Here is a 19,805-nt window from a genome sequence, read left to right on the forward strand (position 1 = left end):
TCCGGCCGCGGGGCCGCCGGGAGCCCGGAACCGCCATGGCCGGCAGCGGCAGCGGGCCCGCGCTGGAAACCGTGAGGGGGCACCGGGAGCCGGGCTGGGATCGGGGTTAGGGTTGGCATCGGGGGGCCCCGCTCGCTCCCTTCCATGAGGTGGAGCGGGGGCCGGGCCCTTCTCCCGAGGAAAAGCAGCCTCGCGTTGTGCCGGGGAGGGTCAGGTTGGATATTAAGGGACATTCCTTCATGGACAGGGCTGTCCGGCCTGGCACGGCTGCCCAGGGCAGTGGCGGAGTGCCCGTCCCTGGAGGGATTAAAAGCCGTGTGGATGTGGCACTTGGGGACACGTGTTGGGTGGCTTTGGCAGTGCTGGGGGATGGCTGGACTTGGTGCTCTTGCAGGGCTTTTCGAGCCCAGATGATTCCCTGATTCTGTCATTCCCAAGCCTGGATTAGTGGTGGGGCACCTTCTCGTGTGGTGGGGGGGCTTCAGCATCAGGACAAATCATGTCAGGGTGGCTCCAAGGGACACCCTGTCCTCCTGTGGTAAACAGCAGCAGGTGGAGGTCAGGACTAACCTGGTTTAAAGCTAGGTGGGATTTTGGAGCTTTCCCTCCTCTCTGAAGGTGTTTTGGTGCCACAGCAGACCAGAGGTGGCCCAGCGAGACCCGCAGCCTTCCCAGCTACTCTGGGAAGCTGAGCACGGAGCTGACCCTCACCCTTCAGGTGTCCCCGGCCTCAGGGAGGTGACAGCTCCTCTCCTCTCCCTCTGGTGACAGATCCAGGCGGATGGGACGGACGGGAACTGCGTCACGTTCGTGCTGCACGACGAGGATCACACCCTGGGCAACTCCCTGCGCTACATGGTCATGAAGAAGTGAGTGGGGCCTCTGAGGGACCCCCGTGCCCTGCTCTGCCCTTCTCCTCCCTGACCCACACCTCAGCTGTCCCTGGGATGAGGCAAACCATCCCAAATCCCCTCAGTGCACACCCTGCCAGCCTTTCTGTCACACGTGGAGCCCTGCTCCCACCTGCTGCTCCTCCTTTTCCTTGGGCTGTGTCAGGACTCTTGAGAGCACCAACAGCCCTTAAAGGGCCTGACCAGCCTCTCCTGAGCCTGCCCCCACACCCTCCCCTGCCCAGGAACACGGGTTAAGGTCAGCCCAGGGCTTTCAGTCCCTCCTGAGCAGCTGGAGGAGTAACTGGGTCCTGGGCTCTGTGTGCTGCCCAGAGAGGCTGTGCATTTCCCATCCCTGGGACTGTCCCAGGCCAGGTTGGACAGGGCTTGGAGCACCCTGGGGCAGTGGAAGGTGTCCCTGCCCATGGCAGGGGCTGGGACTGGGTGGTCTTTAAGGTCCCTCTGATGAATCTCTGTGACAACAAGAAGAAGCTGCTGACCAAAGCTGGGGGCAAAGCTCCATCACTCAGCTCAGCTGGAGGGAGAGGCCCTGCAACATTTTGGGAGCTCCTCCAGTGCCCTGGACCATTCAGACTCTGGCAGCAGCAGAGCAGCAGCAGGTTTGGTCACAGAGAGAATTGCAAACATCCAGTGTCCCATGTTTGGATCTGCAGAGTTGGCACTGCTCTGGTTGTGGTGCCAGCTGTGGCTTTGCCCTGCAGAGCTCCAGCTCAGCTCAGAGAGAGATGGGTGTGAGGGAACAAGGTCACATGTGGAGTTTCCCCTCAGCACATCCCTCCCCTGGAAACATCCAGAGCCCCAGCAGGCCTGGCATGCCCTGAGCCTCTGACTTCCCTGGGATTTGCTGAGGACTGGCCTGGGTCTCACTGCTCCCTGTCCTCTCTGCCCTCCTGCAGCCCTGACGTGGAGTTCTGTGGCTACTGCATCACACACCCCTCAGAAAGCAAGATCAACTTCAGGATCCAGACCAGAGGTGAGCCTGGGACTGTCCCTGCATGGCTGGGGCCCTGCTCTCATGGAATTCCCCCTGCTCATGCCAGCTTCCCAGGAGTGTGTTAAATAAAGGAAAGCCCTTTCTCCCTGCCCTCTGCCAGGCACTGCAGTGCTGAGCCTCAGAGGCTGCTCCCAGAATTCTGCTCCAGCTGCAATGGGAAGCAGCATTCCTGGCTCCAGGCACCTGGGCTGGCTGAGAGCAGCCCTGGCGCCCCAAGCTGTGGGGCTGGGCAGGGGGCACACCCCTGGGGAGGTAAGGACTGCCCTTGGGAAGCCACCTCCCATGTCCCTAATCCATCTTTTCCCAAAGGGGCCCTTCCTGCTGTGGAGCCATTCCGGAAAGGGCTGAATGACCTGATGGGTGTTTGCCAACATGTGCTCAACACCTTTGAGGTGAGACATTCCTGGGGAGCTCAGGGTCAGTTCTGTCCCTTGGGCCATTCCTGGGGAGCTCGGGGTCAGTTCTGTCCCTTGGGCCATTCCTGGTCACTTCTGTCCCTTGATCCCAGCGTGGGAGGCTGACTCCTGTGTTGGAGACACCTTTGGCAGGAGAGCCTGGGAGGTTTTTGACCAGGCTCTGCCTGATCCTTGGCATGGCCTGGCTCCCTGTCCCTTGAGTGACTGTAAAGCTCAGGCACTTCCAAAAGCACCTGGAGCTCTCTCAGAGCTTCCCAGCCTTTCCAGGCTCTGATCAGAGTAATCCCAGCACAGCAGGGTGGTGGCTCTGTGCCACCCCAGGGACACATTGGTGACATTTATGCTTTTGTTTCAGAGGAGCATGAAGGAGTTCAGGGCACAGAAGGAGGAGGAGATGCAGTAGCCTTTGGGAATGGCATGGATGTAATCTCTGTTGAATTCCCTGTGCCCAAATGAGTTTTTTTTTGTTGTTGTCTTTTTTATTACTTTGCTGCAAAATGTATTTTCTTTAATAATAAAGTTTATTCATTTAGATGCTGCAGAGCTCATGATGTGTTCTTCTCAGCACAGGGATGGAAAGTCATAGAATGTGGAGACAGACTGCTCCACAGATTGGGAAATTTGGGAAAATTCTCCAAATTTGGGAAAATTTTTGCTCTACGGATTGGGAAAGTGGGCTGTGTTGATATTCCTCAGTCTCTGTTTTCCTTGAAACCCATTTGACTTTTATGATTTATTTGTAAAACATTTACATTTGAGTGAAAGTTAAGCTAAAAGCCCACCCCAACACCTGGAGAATGTTTTAATTGCAGGTCTTGTCTCTTCTCCCCTTTTCCTCTCTCCATTTTTTTTCTATGACAAGGTAGAAGGGGGAAAGAAGGAAAAGAGAGAGAGGGAAAAGAGAGATGTGGGAAAACCAGCAAACAATCATCAAAAGCCTGATAAATACAACTTTTTGATGTAGTTTTTCTGGAAGTTTTGGCAACAACGTTAGAATGGGATCACATGGATTCTCAGTCACGTGGAATCACGTGGATTGCAGTCACAGACTGGTTTGTGTTGGGAGGGACCTCCACTCCCTCTCCTCCCACCCCTGCCATGGGCAGGGACTCCTTCCCCTATCCCAGGGTGCTCCAAGCCCTGTCCAACCTGGCCTTGAGAATTGCTGGCACATCACCTGGGGGATGAATTATTGCCAATAATCAATTCGAGAGGGCCCTTTCCCATATTTTACTTTGCTCTAGTGGCTCTTCCAGCTGAGACTGGACCTTCTCCACTGCCTTTCCCACCTCCACATGACCACAAGGGCATCTCTGTGCCTCACAGGGATTTATCCAGGCTTTGCTTGGCTTTTACAGCTGGGAATTGTCACTCTCCCTCTCCTCCTCACCCCACAGGGTGACCACCCCAGTGTTCCTTCCCCTCCCACACGCATCCCCCAACCCCACGTTCCACCCCGAGGCAATGGCCAGAAGTGCCTTGGCTTTCCTGTGAGGAAATGAAAAATCCTGTGAGGATGTGAATGCCCTTCCCTCTCCTGAGAGGACCTCTGGGGTCAGGGCTTGGAGCAGGTCCTGGGGAGTGCTCCAGCTCCTTCCAGCTGGGTGAGGACACAACGGCAAAGCAGATCCAGGCCCAGCCAGGGAGAGCCCGGGGGAGGATCGGAGGAGTCCTGCTGTCCCTGTGCCTTGTCCTGGACAGTGACCCGGCTTTAGGAGGAGCTGTACTTGTTGCTCAGGCGGGAGCTGCTCCTGTCCAGCCCCAGCTCCTGCCCCGTGGCTTTCCACTTGCCAACAGAGCCCTTCTCATCCGTGGGGGTGATGCTCAGGGCCGGCCTCTGGCACCAGCAGCACAGGCAGGACTGGGGAGACACAAGGGGGAGAGGTCACACGTGTGGGATATGGGGAAAGAGAGGGAATATTCCCATAATGTGCCAGCAGGTGTCCCTGCACAGAGCCAGGCTGGGAATTGCTGAGCCTTGCTGTCCTGCAGCTCTGCTGGGAGTGGGTTTTCCAGGATGGTGGTGAGGGTGGGAAATGAGGACACTGAAATTTGGGGCATTTTTTGTAATTATGTGTTCTTATCATTAGGGGACAGAAATTACAGGTGATGCTTAGCTCCCATCCCAACAGGTGGATTCAACTCTCATCCCATCCCATCCCATCCCATCCCATCCCATCCCAATCTCCTTCCCTTTCTTTCTCAGGGCTTCACTACTCCTGACAATTATCTCCCAAAATCTTGGGTTCAAAGTCTGCAGCAGCCCCAGACCCTGGTCTGATTGATTGTGGGGATGTTCCTGTCCCAGAGTGACAGGGAATTTTGAGATTGTCCTAAATCCTGCTCTGGCAAAAGCCTCCCCCAGCAGGACACTGAGCTCTGGTGTACTTGGAGAAGAGAGGGATCTAACAGGGAAAATTTGGGATGAGGAATAAGATCAGCTTGTGCCCCTGGGTCATTCCTACCTGGAAGCAGTTCTTGAATTTCCGGCTGACAAAGTACAGAGCCACAGGGTTGATGCAGGAGTTGAGGGAGGCCATGTTGATCCCAAAATAATCCATCACCAGGAGGAAGCTGAGATGGGAAGGGAGAGAACAGATGTGTCAGAAGCTCATGGAGAACAGAGGGAATTTCCAAACTGCCTGCCCTGGGATCCTGCTTCTGTGGAGGAGCAGTGACTGATAACAGAGCTGAGCACATATCCATCCTTCCCTGAAAAAAACCCTTTTTCCTTGCATGGAGCATTCCCTGAGGAAGCCAAGAGCAGGAGCTGTGATTTCTCCTGATGCTCCTGATGTTCCCAAACCCCAGCACAGCTGCAGCCCCTGGCCTGGGCTGGATTTTGCTTGGTGGGTGGAAGGGGAGGGAGATGGGCACCAAAGCCCTCAGCCCTGCTGGGAATGTTCTTGTGCCCAGGAGACCTCAGCCTCACAGAGACATTCCAAAATTTAATTTAACCCTTCTCACATCCCCCTGCCCTCTCTGTGCCCATCAGGAGGGCAGTGCAGTCTGGGCAAGGAATTACTGAAAGCAGGAGGTGGAAGGCAGCTCCCCCAGCCTGGTCCCACCCAGCAGGGCCTGTGCAGGTGCCAGGGGGCTCCCAGGCTGGTGTCCCCTGCTGGGGCTCTACTGTTGGGATCTCTTGCTGCTCACAGTGACTCTGAGAAGAGTTAGAAAGCCTCTTTTCCCGGCCTGAGCTTGAAGAAGGAGTCAGGGCTCTTCATTTCTCGGTCTCAAGGTTGTTTATTGTATCTTATCTATAAAATTCTTTCTCCTGTCCTGCCCAGGTCCATCCAGCAGGACAGTTCCAGGCACTCTGCCTGCCCCCAGGGCAGTGTTAGGTCTTTATACTAAAAACTACATGTGCAATGTTTACAGATACTTTCCAATACCCATCACCTGTGTTAGACAGTGAGCTTCTACTCTAAACCAATCTGTGAGTGCCAACACTACAGCAGAAGATGGAGGCCAAGAAGAAGAAGGAGAAAGGCTGGAAACACCCAGATCCCTCCATCTTACCTCCTGAACCCCCATACCAAAAACCCCAAAATCTACTTTTCCACCCCGTGATAACTTCACTATTATTCTACGTAAACTGTTGTGGCTTGCTGATCTTCATCTAAGGTTGGTAATTTGCTCCATGGGTCATAATCAAACCCCCAGGTGTTCTGGGCTCTGTGCCAGGGTCTCTGAGCCCCCTGGCAGGGGTCCTGGCCATCCTGGGCAGCAGAGGGATGTCCTGGGTTCCCACACCGTACCTGAGCAGCTCGCAGCGGTTGGGGTCCGTCTGGTCGTAGATGGTTTTCTTGAGGATGCGGCTGAGGTGCAGGGGCAGCCAGCAGAGAGCAAAGATCACCACCAGGCAGAACACGGTCTTGGCCACCTCCCGGCGCTGCCAGACAGGGCAGGGGCAGGATGAGCACGGGGGAGCAGATCCCAAATCGTGGAATGGTGGAATGGTTTGGATTGGAGGGAACCTTAAAGCTCGTCTCACCATGGGCAGGGACATTTCCCACCGGCCCAGGTGGGTCCTGGAGCCCTGCACCAGCTCCAGGCTGCAGAAAGGGGCAGGGCAGCACAGCTCCACCTGGACAGACCCCTCCCCACCACTGCTGGGTGGGTCTGCTGGGATGGTGCTCCCTGGGACACGGGGCCTCCTGCGCCCACCCAGCACACTGCTAAGGTGGCAACCACTGGAGCTCCTCAGGGAATCATTCCCAAAGCGTGGGAGGGACAGTGAACTCTTCCCTGCACCCCTTGGCTGGGATTTGGCACATCCAGCCTTTGGTGTGGGCTGGGATAAATGACCAGGAGAGCTCCAATGAAGCCAGAAGGGTTTGGGGTCATCCTTAAGGCTGGTGTAATCCCTGCACCAATGTACCAAGAGCCTCTGTGAGGCTCTGCCAGCTCATCCTGTCCTTCAGAGGGATGGGAAGTATCCCCCCTCTGAGAGCACTCCCTCTCTTTGGGGTGCCAGCATTCCTCCCTGCTCTCTCACCCGTTTCATGTGGTCATTCAGAGCGATCCTCATCCCGTTCCTCTTGCTCAGCATCTCACAGGACATGAGGGTGTAGAAGATGCCCGTGCACACCAAGGGCAGGCAGAAATAGAAGCCAAAAAGCCACCAGTCCTTCACATCCCGATAGAACTGTGGGGAAAGGGAGAGAGGGCAGCTGCAAATGGGGCCAGGGCAGCAGAGGGGACTTGGGAGGTGCACATGTACCCTCCTGGAGCAGGATTGGGATGGGGATTGGGATTGGGATTGGGATGCACAGGTACTCTCTTGAAGCAGGATTGGGACTGGGGTTGTGTCACAGACATCTTTTATGAAAAACCCTTTCCTTAGGATTTTTTCTCCTGAGAAGCTGGGAGGCCTCAGGAACAAAATGCAAACATTGATTATCTGCTGCTGTGGAATGCAACAGGTGCATCTGGGATTGGTCTCATGAGGTTGTTTCTAATTAATGGCCAATCACAGTCAGCTGGCTCGGACTCTCTGAGAGTCACAAGCTTTTGTTATCACTCCTTTCTTTTTCTATTCTTAGCCAGCCTTCTGATGAAATCCTTTCTTCTATTCTTTTAGTACAGTTTTAATATAATATATATGATAAAATAATAAATCAGCCTTCTGAAACATGGAGTCAGATCCTCGTCTCTTCCCTCATCCTGGGACCCCTGTGAACACTGTCACAGGGTTGGGATTGGGATTGGGATTGGGATTGGGATTGGGATTGGGGTTGGGATTGGGGTTGGGGTTGGGGTTGGGATGCACAGGTACCCTCATGAAGCGGGATTTCTGCTCCGAGGCCAGCATGCACACCCACAGGTGCTGCTCCCAGTAGCTCAGCTCCACCATGTCGAAGGCGATGGCCTCGGGCACGGCCAGCACGATGGCCACTGCCCAGATGAGCAGCACCTCCACAGCCTTCCACATGGGGATCCCAATGCCCTGGATCCGGCTCCAGGACGCCACGGCTCGGTACCTGCCCAGGGTGGGAACGGCACAGGAGCAGATGGGAGAGAGAAAAGCAGCCAGGGAGGGGAGCTGAGGGTGCGGGTTAGAATTGTCCCAAAGGTCCTTTCCCTCCACCTCTGAACCTTCCCAGGTGTGGGAATGGGAATGGGAAGCAGGGGCTCAGAGGAGGGATGGGATGGGATGGGATGGGATGGGATGGGATGGGATGGGATGGGATGGGATGGGATGGGATGGGATGGGATGGGGCTGTCCTTGGCCACCCTTCCTCACCACCCCACCCACACCCTGATCCTCCCCTCAGCCTTTCCCAGCAGGATTTCAGCTCTGTCACCAGAGAGTTCCTGCTGGGTTGCAGCTCCACATGAGAGCAGTCTGTGCCCATCTTGGCACTGGCCTGGGAATGAGCTCCTGGTTCTGCCTCTGGTTCCCACCAATGGACAGGGCTGGGGTGGCTGCTGTGTCTCACCTGTCGATGCTGAGGGCACAGAGGCTGAGCACTGTGATGCCCACAGAGGCTTTCTGGATGAAGGGCACCAGCTTGCAGACCTGCACGCCGAAGGGCCAGTCCTTGGCCAGGAGCTGGGGAGGACCCACAGGTTAGCAGGCTGCTTTGGGAATGTGCTCCCAGCTTTCTCTCTGGGGGTGCACCCAGGGCTGTGGGGAGCCCACAGAGAGCAGGGAGAGCTCCCTGAGCTTCCCACCACTGGGAATGTGGCCACTTTCCCACAGTTTGCTGGCACTGGGAAGCTTTCATTTCCCTGACTGGACACAGAGATGAAGGGTGGTCCAGATACCAGTTCCTGACTCCAGAGCCTGGGGGCTTTTGAATGGATCTGAGTCCTAAACTCCACACAAGGCTGCTTTGGATTGTTTTCAAAGTGAGAATCAAAGTCATGCTCTGACACAGCCAGAATCCAGCCTGGCCAGCTCCAGAGCCGTGTGTCCTGAGCCTTTTGCAGATTCTGATCCCCGAGCACACAGGATGGACTCTGTGGCCCCACGCTCAGCCAGTACAAGCAGAGGTGGGGACGATGTGTCCTGACAGCTGGAGAAATCCAGGCCACTCATTCCAGAGGAGACTGAGGCTGAGCTCACAACCCTCCCATCCCCCTTGTCCTTGGAGCCCTTCCTGAGCCTACCCCAGAACCAACCACCCATTCCAGCTCTCCTTGGGCCTCAGCAGCAACACAAACCATGGAACCCCAGAAGGGTTTCTGAGGCACCTCAAAGCCCATCCCATCTCATCCCATCCCATCCCATCCCATCCCATCCCACCCTTGCCATGGCAGGGACACCTCCACCACCCCAGGCTGCTCCCAGCCCCATCCAGGCTGGCCTTGGCCATTTCCAGGAATGCAGGGGCAGGCACAGCCCGTGCAGGAGCCCCTCCCAGCCCCCAGGGATGCAGAGCAGCCCCGTGCCCGCCGTGCCAGGCAGAGCCCACCTTGTAGACGTTGATGGGCAGCGCGATGAGGATGTAGAGCAGGTCGCCCAGGGCCAGGCTGGCGATGAGCACGTTGGGGCCGTTCCTCATGCACTTGTTCTTGTAGATGATGCGCAGCAGCGTGGAGTTGCCGACGATGCCCACGACGAAGATGGTGCAGGACACGATGGTGTTGATGTACTTGAAGGCGTGGCGGATGTCGGCGGGCCGGGCGCACACGGGCAGCAGCGGCGCCTCCGAGGGACGGCTCCCGGCGGCGCCCGACGCGTTGGGCACGGCCCCCGGCAGCCCAACACGCACCAGGCCCTGGGGCTGCTCCCGGCCCAGCTCCCCCAGGGGCACCGCGCTCTCCGGGAGGGCTCCGGGGGTCTGGCTGTGCGCCCCCGAGAGCAGGCAGCCCAGCACAATGGCCAGGGCGGCAGGGAAGGGGATGGGCCCTGCTGAGGAGGGCACAGCCCGGCTGGGGGCTGCAGGAGTGCTCATGGTGCTTGTGGGGTGTCCTGGGGGTCCTGTGGGATCTGCCAGGGGAGAAAGGGAGCAGGGAGAGAAATTGTTTAGCAGAGCATGGAGAGAGAGAGGAGAGTTGTCCACCCTGCAGAGGAGGAGGCTGAGGTCGGACCTCACTGGTTTTACATCAGATTTGGTTTAACAACAGATTTGTGTTTAACGGCAGATTTGGTTTTAACAACAGATTTGATTCAGTTTAAGGCGAGCTGGGGAGGCAGTGTTTTCCTCTCCAGTGCTTTGTATAGGATGTAGAGCAGGTTGCCCAGGGGCCATGAGCACTTTGGGGCCGCTCCTCATGCACTTGTTCTTGTGAAGAACAAGGAGAGGCAGCTCAGGACAATGGCCAGGACATGGAAGGGGATGGGTCCTGCTGAGGAGGGGGCTGCAGGAGTGCTCATGGTGCTTGTGGGGTGTCCTGGGGCTCTCCTGGGATCTGCCAGGGGAGAAAGGGAGCAGGGAGAGAAATTGTTTAGCAGAGCATGGAGAGATGAAAGTTGTCCAGCCTGCAGAGGAGGAGGCTGAGGTCAGACCTCACTGGGGTCTGAAAGCTCCTCACAAGAGGCAGCCCTGATCTCTGCTCTCTGTGAGCAGGGACAGACCCAAGGAACAGCTGGAGCTGTGCCAGGGAGGGTTAGGATGGAGATCAGGAAAGGATCTGCCCCAGAGGGTGCTGGCACTGCCCAGACTGCCCAGGGAATGGGCACAGCCCCGAGGCTGCCAGAGCTGTAGGAGCCTTTGGAGAGCACTGCAGGGATGGACAGGGTGGGATTTTGGGGTCCATGCAGGAAGAGGGGCTGGGCTGGGTGATCCCTGGGGGTCTCTTCCAAGCTGGGATATTCTATTTTATGATTCAATTCTATTTATGAGTTGCTGGAGAGCTCCATCATCATAGCAAGCAAACGATGCCAGATTGGATCCCACCAGGTCAGAGCTGCTGACCCTGAGGGTGGGGTTTGTGCTGCTAAATTTAAACAGCGCAGTAGAACAAAGTGGAAGGGGAACAAACTGTCCCTTGTGCCTGTGACGTGGCCCTGCAGGGGCTGGGACACCTGTCTGTGCTCAGGGACTGTGGCAGCAGGGGCTGCACCTCCTGCATTGCTGCTCCTGGGCAGTCCCAATCCCTCCTGGGATCACTGAGTCCAAGCTGTGCCCAATCCCCACCTCCTCACAAACCCAGAGCTCTGAGCCCAGGTGTTCTCTGGACACCTGCAGGGCTGGGCACTCCAAACTTCCCTGGGCAGCCCCTTGCAAGGCCTGACCGCCCTTTCCATGGGGAAATTCCTCCTGGTGCCCACCCTGATGTCCCCTGGCCCATCCTGGGGCTGTTCTCTCTGCTCCTCTGCCTGTTCCCTGGGGGCACAGCCCAACCTCCCCCTCCTGTCAGGACCGTAGGGTTTCGTTTTGGGCCGTTTAGCTCCTGACAGGTTGAGGCTGCACTTTTGGGGCACCTCTGTCAATGCCTGCCCATCTGGGCAGCTCTGCAGCCCCACCGCAGGCTCCAGAGAACCAGCAGTGCTTTTCCAGCTCATTCCAGGGGGAAACTGAAGCCTCACCACCATCCCCCTGCCCAGCCGGTCCCAGGGCTGCAAAGGGAGGGCTCAGCACAGCCCTGCTGGGGAAACGCTGCAGGGCTTTTGCAGCAGTGCCACCCTGATCGCTGAGCTCTCAGCCATGGATGTGAGGAAGGGCAGCCCCTCCCTGCCCTTCCTCACCCCATCAATGAGGAGCTGCCCAGCCCCTGCTGCCCTGCCCGGGGCTGTGACTCTCCTGGGCTCCCTCCAGCCCAGGCTGCTGGCACAGGGAAAGGTCTCCATGCCTGGAATGTCCCCAGGGTGGTTTTGCCGTGCTGAGCTCTGAGCAGGCAGGAGGAGCCCAGGGGCTGCCCCATAAACACAGGAGGGAGCTGGGGGTGGCTCCATCCCGGGGGAGGATTGAGGAGGGGGCTCAGGGAGAGCCAGGCTGGGAAATGAGCCCAGAGAAGGAGCAAACTCCAACCTGTTCCTCAAACAGGGATAAATCTGGGACTCCTGGTTGGAGTGAATAAGGAACGCTTTTGTCAAACTGTGAAACTTCCCAGCTCTGGAGGAAGAAGAAATGGCTGTGGTTGGGCTGGGAACCGGAGCCTTTGTGAGAGTGCCTGGGATTTCCCTGCTCCAGGGAACAATGAGGCAGGGACAGGGACCAGGGAGCCTGGCTGGGAGCAGAGCAGGGGCTCAAGCTCTGCTCTGACTCCTCCAGGCAGAGCTGGGCTCTGATCCCAAACCCGCTGCGCCCCGGGAGCTGCTCCCAGTTCTGTAACTGTTCCATACCCAGTTCTGTTCAGTTCTGTTCAGTGACAGCCAAGGCACTCCAGCTGCAGCAGGGCTCTCCCTGCCCATGGCCGGGGCAATCCCGGGCCCAGCACAGCTCCCACCCTGGAGGAGGTGGCCAGGCCAGGCAGGAGCCCCAGGACTGCCCACAGCTCCTGTGGGCACAGCTGTGCCTCCCCAGGGGCTCAGCCTTTGTGGGAATGCCTGGGCTGGGCTGGGAAGGGTGAAGGAAGCAAGGGAGAGATGGATAAACACCCCAAAGGATCACAAACCTGGGCACAACCCCTGCTCTGAGCTGTTCCAGGGATTTCAGCCTCGCTGTCCCCCCCAGCCATGCCTGGCATCGGTGCCCACGGGGGCTGTGCCCAGCTCTGCTCCCCACCGTGCCCACAGGATTGCAGCTCTCAGGAGAGGGCAGACCCTGCTCAGAATTCCTGCCTGGGGTCCCCAAGAGCTCTCAGGGACAGCTCTGGATGGCACAGCCATTGTCTGGGGGACAGAGGTGGCACTGGCAGAAAGTGCCAGAGCACCCCTGGGACAGGGAACGTGCCCAGAGCCCCCCAGAGCCCCCTACAGCTGTTTCATGAGCCCAGCCAGGCCTCTGAGCTCTGGTAAAGAAAAATGCAGAAGCACAAAACCCCTGGGGCTTGGAGAGGAGCTCATGTGAGGGAGGATCACAGGACACAGCTCCTGCCCAGCCCCTCCAGGACACAACCACAGAGCACTGGAGAGGAAAACACTTCCTCACCAGCTCGCCCTAAACTGCATCAAATCGTATTAAACCCAAAATTCAGGCAAAGAGAAAATGTTTGCTCCTGTCCAGCTGCCCATTTACTCCTTGTTCTTCCCATCTTGGAGTGCTTGGAAGCACAGCCCTTCCTCAGCTGAGGGAAACTGAGGCACGGGAGCATCAAGAACCTTGTTCAGATGGGAAACCAACACCAGCACGGTTAAAACCCCAGATCCAGAACTGCTTTCACCCATCCCAGTGGGAATTTTAACTGTGCTGAGCCCAGATGGCAGCTGAAGCCACTGGAATGCTGACATGGAGACTCCCAGAGAGAAACTCAGACCGAAAACTGTCCCCTCGACCCTCCAGAGCTGATTCTGGCTGGAAGGTGCCGTGGGTGGGATTGGAACCCCTCTTCCCTGGGAGCCCGGGAGAGCCCAGCACCTCCATCCCCACACCCAGCAGCCTCCCCCTCCATCCTCCTCCTCCTCTCCCCCCTTCAGAGCAGTTCCACCTCTCCAGGCTCAGCTCTGCAGACAGCAAGCACAGCTTTTCTGTGGGCAAATATTGCAGCACAGCCTCTGTGGATGGAGGAGAGGTGACAGCAGCACATCCCAGCCCCGGGGCTCCCTGCCCTGAGCCCAGCCCGGCAGCAGGAGGAGCTCCCACCCAGGTGTGCTGATTCCTCCTCTCCTGCCACATCCTGCACCTTGTCCAGCCACCGTGGTGCCTCCGGCACCTTCCGCAGAGGGAGGCTGCAAAAATTCCCCCGACACAAGGAATCATTTTGTCTGCAGGTTAACGCACAGGAGAGCAAAGCTTTCCTTGGAGTTACCTTCCCGCTGCCCCTGGAGTGTGGGAGCTGCTCCTCAGGGCTGCTTCCCCCTGCTGGGCATGTCCTGGGGGGGCTGCACTGCTCTGGATGCTGGGCTTGGCGTTCGAGAGGGGCTGGAGCTGTGGAAAACGCTCCTTGCTGCCGTGGGTGGTTTTATAGAACATCCCAGGGCTCCCCCAGCTCAGCCCCTGCGCCAATGGCTGATGGGGATGGGGATGGAGGAGGGAAAGGCGGGAGAAACACGGGACAGCTCTGGGGAGGAGTGACAAAAACAAACAAATCAAGCTGCACAGGGGCTGCCACTGCCCGCTCCGTGAGGGACACGATCCTCAGCTCTGGGTTTGTGCCAAGCTCCTGGTGAGAGCTGCAGCAGCCTGGCTCTGCTCAGTGGTCAGGGTTTGTACATAGGGCAGAAATCGTCTGTGTATGCAGGAAAAGCCAGGTTTAGTGGGGAGGACATGGAAATAAAGCCAGGTTTAGTGGGGAGGACATGGAAATAAAGCCAAGTTTAGTGGGGAGGACATGGAAATAAAGCCAAGTTTAGTGAGAAGAATATGGAGGTGAAACCAGGTTTAGTGGGAAGGGCACAGAGGTAGAGCCAGATTTAGTGGGAAGGACATGGAAATAAAGCCAGGTTTAGTGGGAAGGACATGGAAATAAAGCCAGGTTTAGTGGGGAGGACATGGAAATAAAGCCAAGTTTAGTGGGAAGGACATGGAAGTAAAGCCAGGTTTAGTGGGAAGGACATGGAAACAAAACCAGGTTTAGTGGGAAGGACATGGAAACAAAACCAGGTTTAGTGGGAAGGACATGGAAATAAAGCCAGGTTTAGTGGGAAGGACACAGAGGTAGAGCCAGGTTTAAGTGGGAAGGACAGCAGGAAAAGCCAGGTTTGCTGGGCTGGGCTGGAAGGACACAGCCCATCCCTGGCCTTGCCTGGAGCACTCAGCTCTGTCCCATTTTGTCCAGTAACACCCAGAGGTGTTTCCACCTTCTGTGTCCCAGAGTTGACTCTGGAGCTCAGTGGGTCATTGCTGCACCTTGGTGCATCCCTGGGGCTCTGGGGCTGGATTTTGCTCTGGGAGCAGACAAGTCCATTGCCAGCTGGAGGCTCTGAAGGGCAGCAGGAGGTGACCTGGCCCTGGCCCTGTCCCCTGTGCCCTCTCCATCCCAGGCAGAGCAGGGAGAGCCCCTCAAAGGCTCCTCTGCCCGGGGCACAATCCATGGATTTAACCACCCCTTAACCCTTTGGCCTCTGTGAGGAGCTGCAGCTTTTCCTGGGCTCTCCTCCCCAACACAGAGGGGTTTGGGGCGTGCAGGGCCCCCCTCCCTGCCTATTCTGGGCCAGTCACGTTCCTGCACGGGACAGGCCATGAATGGCCCCCTCTGTTCTGCTGGGGACAAAGGATGGCTCCAAGCCCTGGAGACCCCAGGAAAGCCCAGCCTTGCCCAGCCAGGGGGGCCCTGACACAGCCTGGGGTCCGGGGCTGGTGCTGAGTGCCATCAATGGTGAGAATGAAACCCCAAAGCCAGGCCACATGCCGTGCTGTGTGTCCCAGCAGGAAAGCAGCACAGCCTCCAGGGATCCCTGAGGCCTCAGCCCAGGGCACCCATCCCTCGGGGCTGTGCCAGCTGTGGGAATGTGCCAATGGCTTTGTCCAAGCCACAGGAACAGCTCTGCCAGGCAGGGGTTGGTGAGGGGGATGGCTGCTGCTCCCAGCTGGAATCACAGGGTGTGACCTGCGTGGGACAGGTGGGAGCTGCCCCACAGAGGCTCAGCTGGGCTCTGCTTTGGGGTGAGGAGATTGAATGGAATCCGATTTACAGGTGAGGCCATGGAGCAGAGAAACATCTGGAGAATCATTTGGGAGGTTCTCCTTTCCCCTCCCAACATCTGGGCGCTCACCCCATGGCAGGGGGAATGCAGCTGTGTGCCCTGGGATGTGCATAGGAGGGCATGGAGGTGCTCCCAGACCTGCCACTAATTGCTCTAATTATGGCACTAATTAGGGCACTAATTGCTCTCCACAGCCCGACCCTGACCCCGTTTCAGTCCAGCTGGAGGAGCCCCATGCCCAGTGTGGGTCTGTGTTATCCCAAATGCTGTGGGAAATCAGGGATGCCTGGCAGGAGGGAACATCCCTGGAGGCACCACAAACAGCCTCTCCTCTGGGAGCTGAGCAGGAGAGCTCAGAGATATCCCTCGGGAATTCAGGCAGGTAAAACATCACAGAGAAGCGACTGCTGGGGACCTGCAGGGACAAATCCCTCAGGAAAACGTTTTTACAGGGTTGTCAGCTGGCAAATCCTGCTTTTGAGAGGCCTGGTGTCATCTGACTGAGATGCTGAGTGTATTCGTGCTCAGGCATCCTCTGGGAAGGCTTGGGTTTAATTCTGGGGCACTGGGAATGCTGAAGTGGAAAGCTCAGGAACTGCCTCCCAGCCCGACACCTCCACTGGCATCATTAAAATAAATAAATAGAAGATTGTGCCTGCATTTCTGGTCAAACTCCTCAAGTCCTGCTGCCAGCATTCCCTTTGCCCTGCTCTCATGCCAGAGGAGAGCTGGGGAACAGCTCGGGCATCTTTAGAGCAGTGCTTTTCTGCTGCAAATATTTTCACTCACATCAAGTTCTGCTCTATGAATTTCCCCTTCCCCTTCCCCATTCCAGGCTCATATTCCCCGGGTTTAACCCCTGGAGGAACCCAGCAGTGAAGAGTGAGGAGAACAAGAGGTGGTGCCAGTTCCTGCCATGCCCTCTGCTCCTTCCCTTTCCCATTTTATGAAGAGCTGAGCCTGAAGCCTCAGAGCCAGGAAAAATGTCCCAGTGGCTGGGGAAGCAAACCTCCATTTGCCCCCTATTCCTGCTGCCCATCCTGCCCCACCAGCCCGGGGAGAACTCCAGGAAATTCCCCCTGGATTTAACCCTGGCACATCCAACAACTCCGGGCTGGATCCCCCAACCCAGGAATGTGCAAACAGCTGGAAAATCGGGATTATTGCAGGGTGTGCAGCGTGTGCAGCGGGACGGGTGGGTGTCTCTGCGGGTGCAGGACGGGATCGTTCATCCCACGGGATTTTCCCTTCCCGGGACAGGGAGGGGATGCCTCGGGAAGCGCCGCCACATCCCCGCTGTTCCCACGAGCCCGCGCTGACCCCGCGATTGAAGTTTTTTTTTGTTGCTCATAACTTTCTTATCAGCCGGGGCCGAGCGGAGTCGAGTTCTTGGAGCTGTTGGAGGGATCGGGGCGTTTGCAGCCCGGCCGGGACAGCCAGAGGGACACGGGACAGCCGGAGGGACACAGGACAGAGAGGGGGACAACGGGAGGGACACGGGACAGACGGAGGGACACAGGACAGCGGGGTGGGACACGGGACAGCAAGGGGGACACGGGACAGACGGAGGGACACGGGAGGGACACGGGACAGCGGGGGGACACGGGACAGCCGCTGCTGCTGCTGCTGCTGTCGCACCTCTGTCCCCGTGTCCCCGCTCGGGGGTGGCCCTGCTGGGACATCGGGCACACCGGGGATGTGCAGATGGCCCTGGTGACAAGGATCAGAGGCTGAGCTGTGTCTGTCCCTCGGGGTGCAGGAGCCCTGAGGAAGTCACAGGGGTTTGGGACAGCTCTGTGTCCCAAAGATGGGAACAGCTCCGGGACAGCTCTGTGTCCCAAAGATGGGAACAGCTCTGGGGACAGCTCTGTGTCCCAAAGATGGGAACAGCTCTGAACAGCTCTGTGTCCCAAAGATGTGGAAACCAGTGGTGGGAGGATGTTGGTCCTGGCCTGGTGGGAAGAGGGATTAACATCACAGAATCATGGAGCTGTTGAAGTGGAAAAGACCTTTTGGCCACCACGTCCAACCATCAGCCACCACCACGAGCGGCACTAAAGCTTGTCCCCAGCTGCCACATCCGTGTGGTTTTAGCCCACTTCCAGGGATGGGAATTCCACCACTGCCCTGGGCAGCTGTGCCAGGGCTGGACAGCCCTTCTCGTGAAGAATCTTTCCCCAGTTTCCAATCTGAGCCTCCTCTGTTGGGGAAGATGAAGCAGGAAAGCCTTATAAATATGATTGTCTGGCAAAAGATTTTGAGAATATGGAAGCTATAAGCGAGATTGAAATGAAAGCAAGCTTTGAGATACCTCAGTTACTGAACAACTGGAAAACAACGGTGAGGCCAGACTGAAGGTGATCCCCTTTTGATGGAACAACACCCTCTGCTTGCAGACAGGCCCAAGGGGCAGAGCAGGACCTGCCAGCTTGGCAGAAGGGGCCCAAAGAGGAGTTTTTAGGGTTTAACATGTAACACAGTATGGTGATGTAGTGATTCTTATAGGCTGTATGTAAATGCTGTAGGATTTGTATATTGTACTAGATTGGTTAGTGAGAATTAGAGTATTCAACACAGAAGAAGATTTATTGTAAAAAGAACTTTGCCCTGGTACCCCTTTTACTCTCTTACCCCTTCTACTCTCTCACCCTCCCATCCTCTCTCCCCCTCTCTTTTCTCGGGCCTGCTCTGGGGCCTGCTCTGAGCTCCCAGCAGGGCCCTGCCCCCAGGCCCTTTGCAATAAACCCCAAGTTCCAGACCTGGCTGCAGAGATCTCTCGTCTCTGTCCGTCCCCACCGTGCTGCCCCTGATGCTCCCACATCCCCTGGCACAGCCTGAGGCCATTCCCTCCCATCCTGTCCCTGTTCCCTGGGAGCAGAGCCTGATCCCCCCTGGCTGCTCCCTCCCGGTTTATCCAGGAGCCCCACAAGGCCTGAGGGCTCTCCAGAGGCAGAGGGGAGGCACCTCCCAGGTGTTCACAGGGTCGGGATTGCAGCTGTCAAGGCGCTTGGTGACTGCAGGGGATCCCCCCAAAGTGCTGGTGGAATTGTCCCTCCTCGCCCCGAGCTCTCCCAAGAAGGTCCCTGCTCTCCTGGGTGTGGAACTGTGGCTCCTCAGGACCCATAGGTTGCTCCACAGCTGATCTGGGGCCAGGCTGGACATGGGAGCGAGGCCCATGGACACAGAAATGGGATTTCTGCCCGGGTTTTGTGTGTCACATTTCCCTGAGGTGTTTTGGGGATGTCTCCCACAAACCTCCCTCTGTTGGAAGCACTGATGCCATTTGCTAATGGGCTTGATTAAAGGTGGGCTACTTGCTCCTGCAGCAGAGTGGGATGTAATTATTACATTAATTTCTCTTTAGCAGATCTTTGACTGAATCCTAAATGCTGTGGGCTTTAAACCTGAGCAAACTCCCCTGCCCTGAGTAATTGTTCTAAACTTTAATTAATCCTTTGCTTACACACACCTATGTATGTAAGAAACATTGTTATCAATTGATAGAAAATGAGAGGGGATTTGGGCTTTTTAATTTCTGAGTGCTGTTTATTATCTTCATTCATTTTGGTAAATCTACTTCATTTAAGTAGTTCAGCTCCAGAACTGTGAATATTTTGAATTCAGGGCCAAACTTCCTAAACAATTCCAATTGAAGTAAATCCAAGCACTGTCAGTAGTGGAGTGGATCCAGACCCTTCATGTGAAGCCCACGAAGATCTGGGGAGATGTCCAGACCTTTCCAGGGGCTGAAGGGCTGGGGCAGATCCTCAGTGGCTTTGGCAGCACCGGAGCTCCCACAGCCACACCGAGCCAGAAGCTCAGTGAGACATTCCCTGGATTATTTCCCAGTGTCTCCCACCTTCCATCCCCTCCTTCTGCTTAACAAGCTTCTGAGAAAAGCTTGGACAAATGGGTTATTGCTCCTGAAATGACTGCAGATAATTAGAGAGAGATTAATGGCCTCTCCTCCAAGAGCCACCGACGCCTTCAAGTGCTGTTGACCTTTCCAGGAAACGGGAATGAGGAAAGGCAGCAGGAAACAGGCTGGACAAACAGGGTGGAATTTAGAAGCTCCAAAGTTCTGGGGAGGGCAGGACTGCTGAGATTCCCCATATTCAGCCCATGGAACCCCCTCAATGTTCACCAGAGAAAGCTGGCAATGGGGAAATGAAAAATGCCTCTTTGGCAGTGGGAAAATGCCTTGGGAATGAGAGAAAGGAGAGGAAAACTCCAGTGGGGATCCCCTCCTTGGCATCTGGGAGAGGACCCATCCTTCCATGGTCTGGGCTTTGGTTATACCTGGGGAAGGAGGGTGGAACAGCCAGGAATTCCAGGCTGCCCTCACT

The 19,805-nt window shown here is 56.7% G+C and overlaps 2 protein-coding genes across 2 annotated transcripts in view; one reads left to right on the plus strand and one right to left on the minus strand.

The window, feature by feature from the left end:
- Positions 1 to 15: 15 nt before the first annotated feature.
- On the plus strand, positions 16 to 3,462 carry LOC131088634 (DNA-directed RNA polymerases I and III subunit RPAC2-like). The gene is made up of 5 exons (XM_058032860.1): positions 16 to 71; positions 772 to 869; positions 1,808 to 1,884; positions 2,215 to 2,297; positions 2,677 to 3,462. The coding sequence occupies exons 1-5, from the start codon at positions 36 to 38 to the stop codon at positions 2,722 to 2,724; spliced, it is 342 nt and encodes a 113-aa protein (XP_057888843.1). The 5' UTR covers positions 16 to 35; the 3' UTR covers positions 2,725 to 3,462.
- Positions 3,040 to 19,805, minus strand: part of LOC131088707 (endothelin receptor type B-like) — a 71,952-nt gene continuing 55,186 nt past the window's right edge. Inside the window, exons 2-8 of the mRNA XM_058032954.1 lie at positions 9,242 to 9,681; positions 8,264 to 8,376; positions 7,600 to 7,804; positions 6,820 to 6,969; positions 6,080 to 6,213; positions 4,787 to 4,895; positions 3,040 to 4,182 (exon numbers count right to left, since the gene is read on the minus strand). Of these exons, the coding sequence (XP_057888937.1) occupies positions 4,033 to 4,182; positions 4,787 to 4,895; positions 6,080 to 6,213; positions 6,820 to 6,969; positions 7,600 to 7,804; positions 8,264 to 8,376; positions 9,242 to 9,681 (1,301 nt within the window). The 3' untranslated portion in view covers positions 3,040 to 4,032. The remainder of the gene's footprint in view (positions 4,183 to 4,786; positions 4,896 to 6,079; positions 6,214 to 6,819; positions 6,970 to 7,599; positions 7,805 to 8,263; positions 8,377 to 9,241; positions 9,682 to 19,805) is intronic.

This window comes from Melospiza georgiana, chromosome 12 (assembly GCF_028018845.1).
Source record: "Melospiza georgiana isolate bMelGeo1 chromosome 12, bMelGeo1.pri, whole genome shotgun sequence".
In the NCBI taxonomy this organism is placed as follows: domain Eukaryota; kingdom Metazoa; phylum Chordata; class Aves; order Passeriformes; family Passerellidae; genus Melospiza; species Melospiza georgiana.

Coding starts and splice junctions, on each gene's coding strand:
- LOC131088634 (XM_058032860.1), top strand. CDS start 36: ATGGCCGGCAGCGGCAGCGGGCCCGCGCTGGAAACC. Junction 72..771: donor GCGGGCCCGCGCTGGAAACC/GTGAGGGGGCAC, acceptor CTCTGGTGACAG/ATCCAGGCGGATGGGACGGA. Junction 1,885..2,214: donor CTTCAGGATCCAGACCAGAG/GTGAGCCTGGGA, acceptor CTTTTCCCAAAG/GGGCCCTTCCTGCTGTGGAG.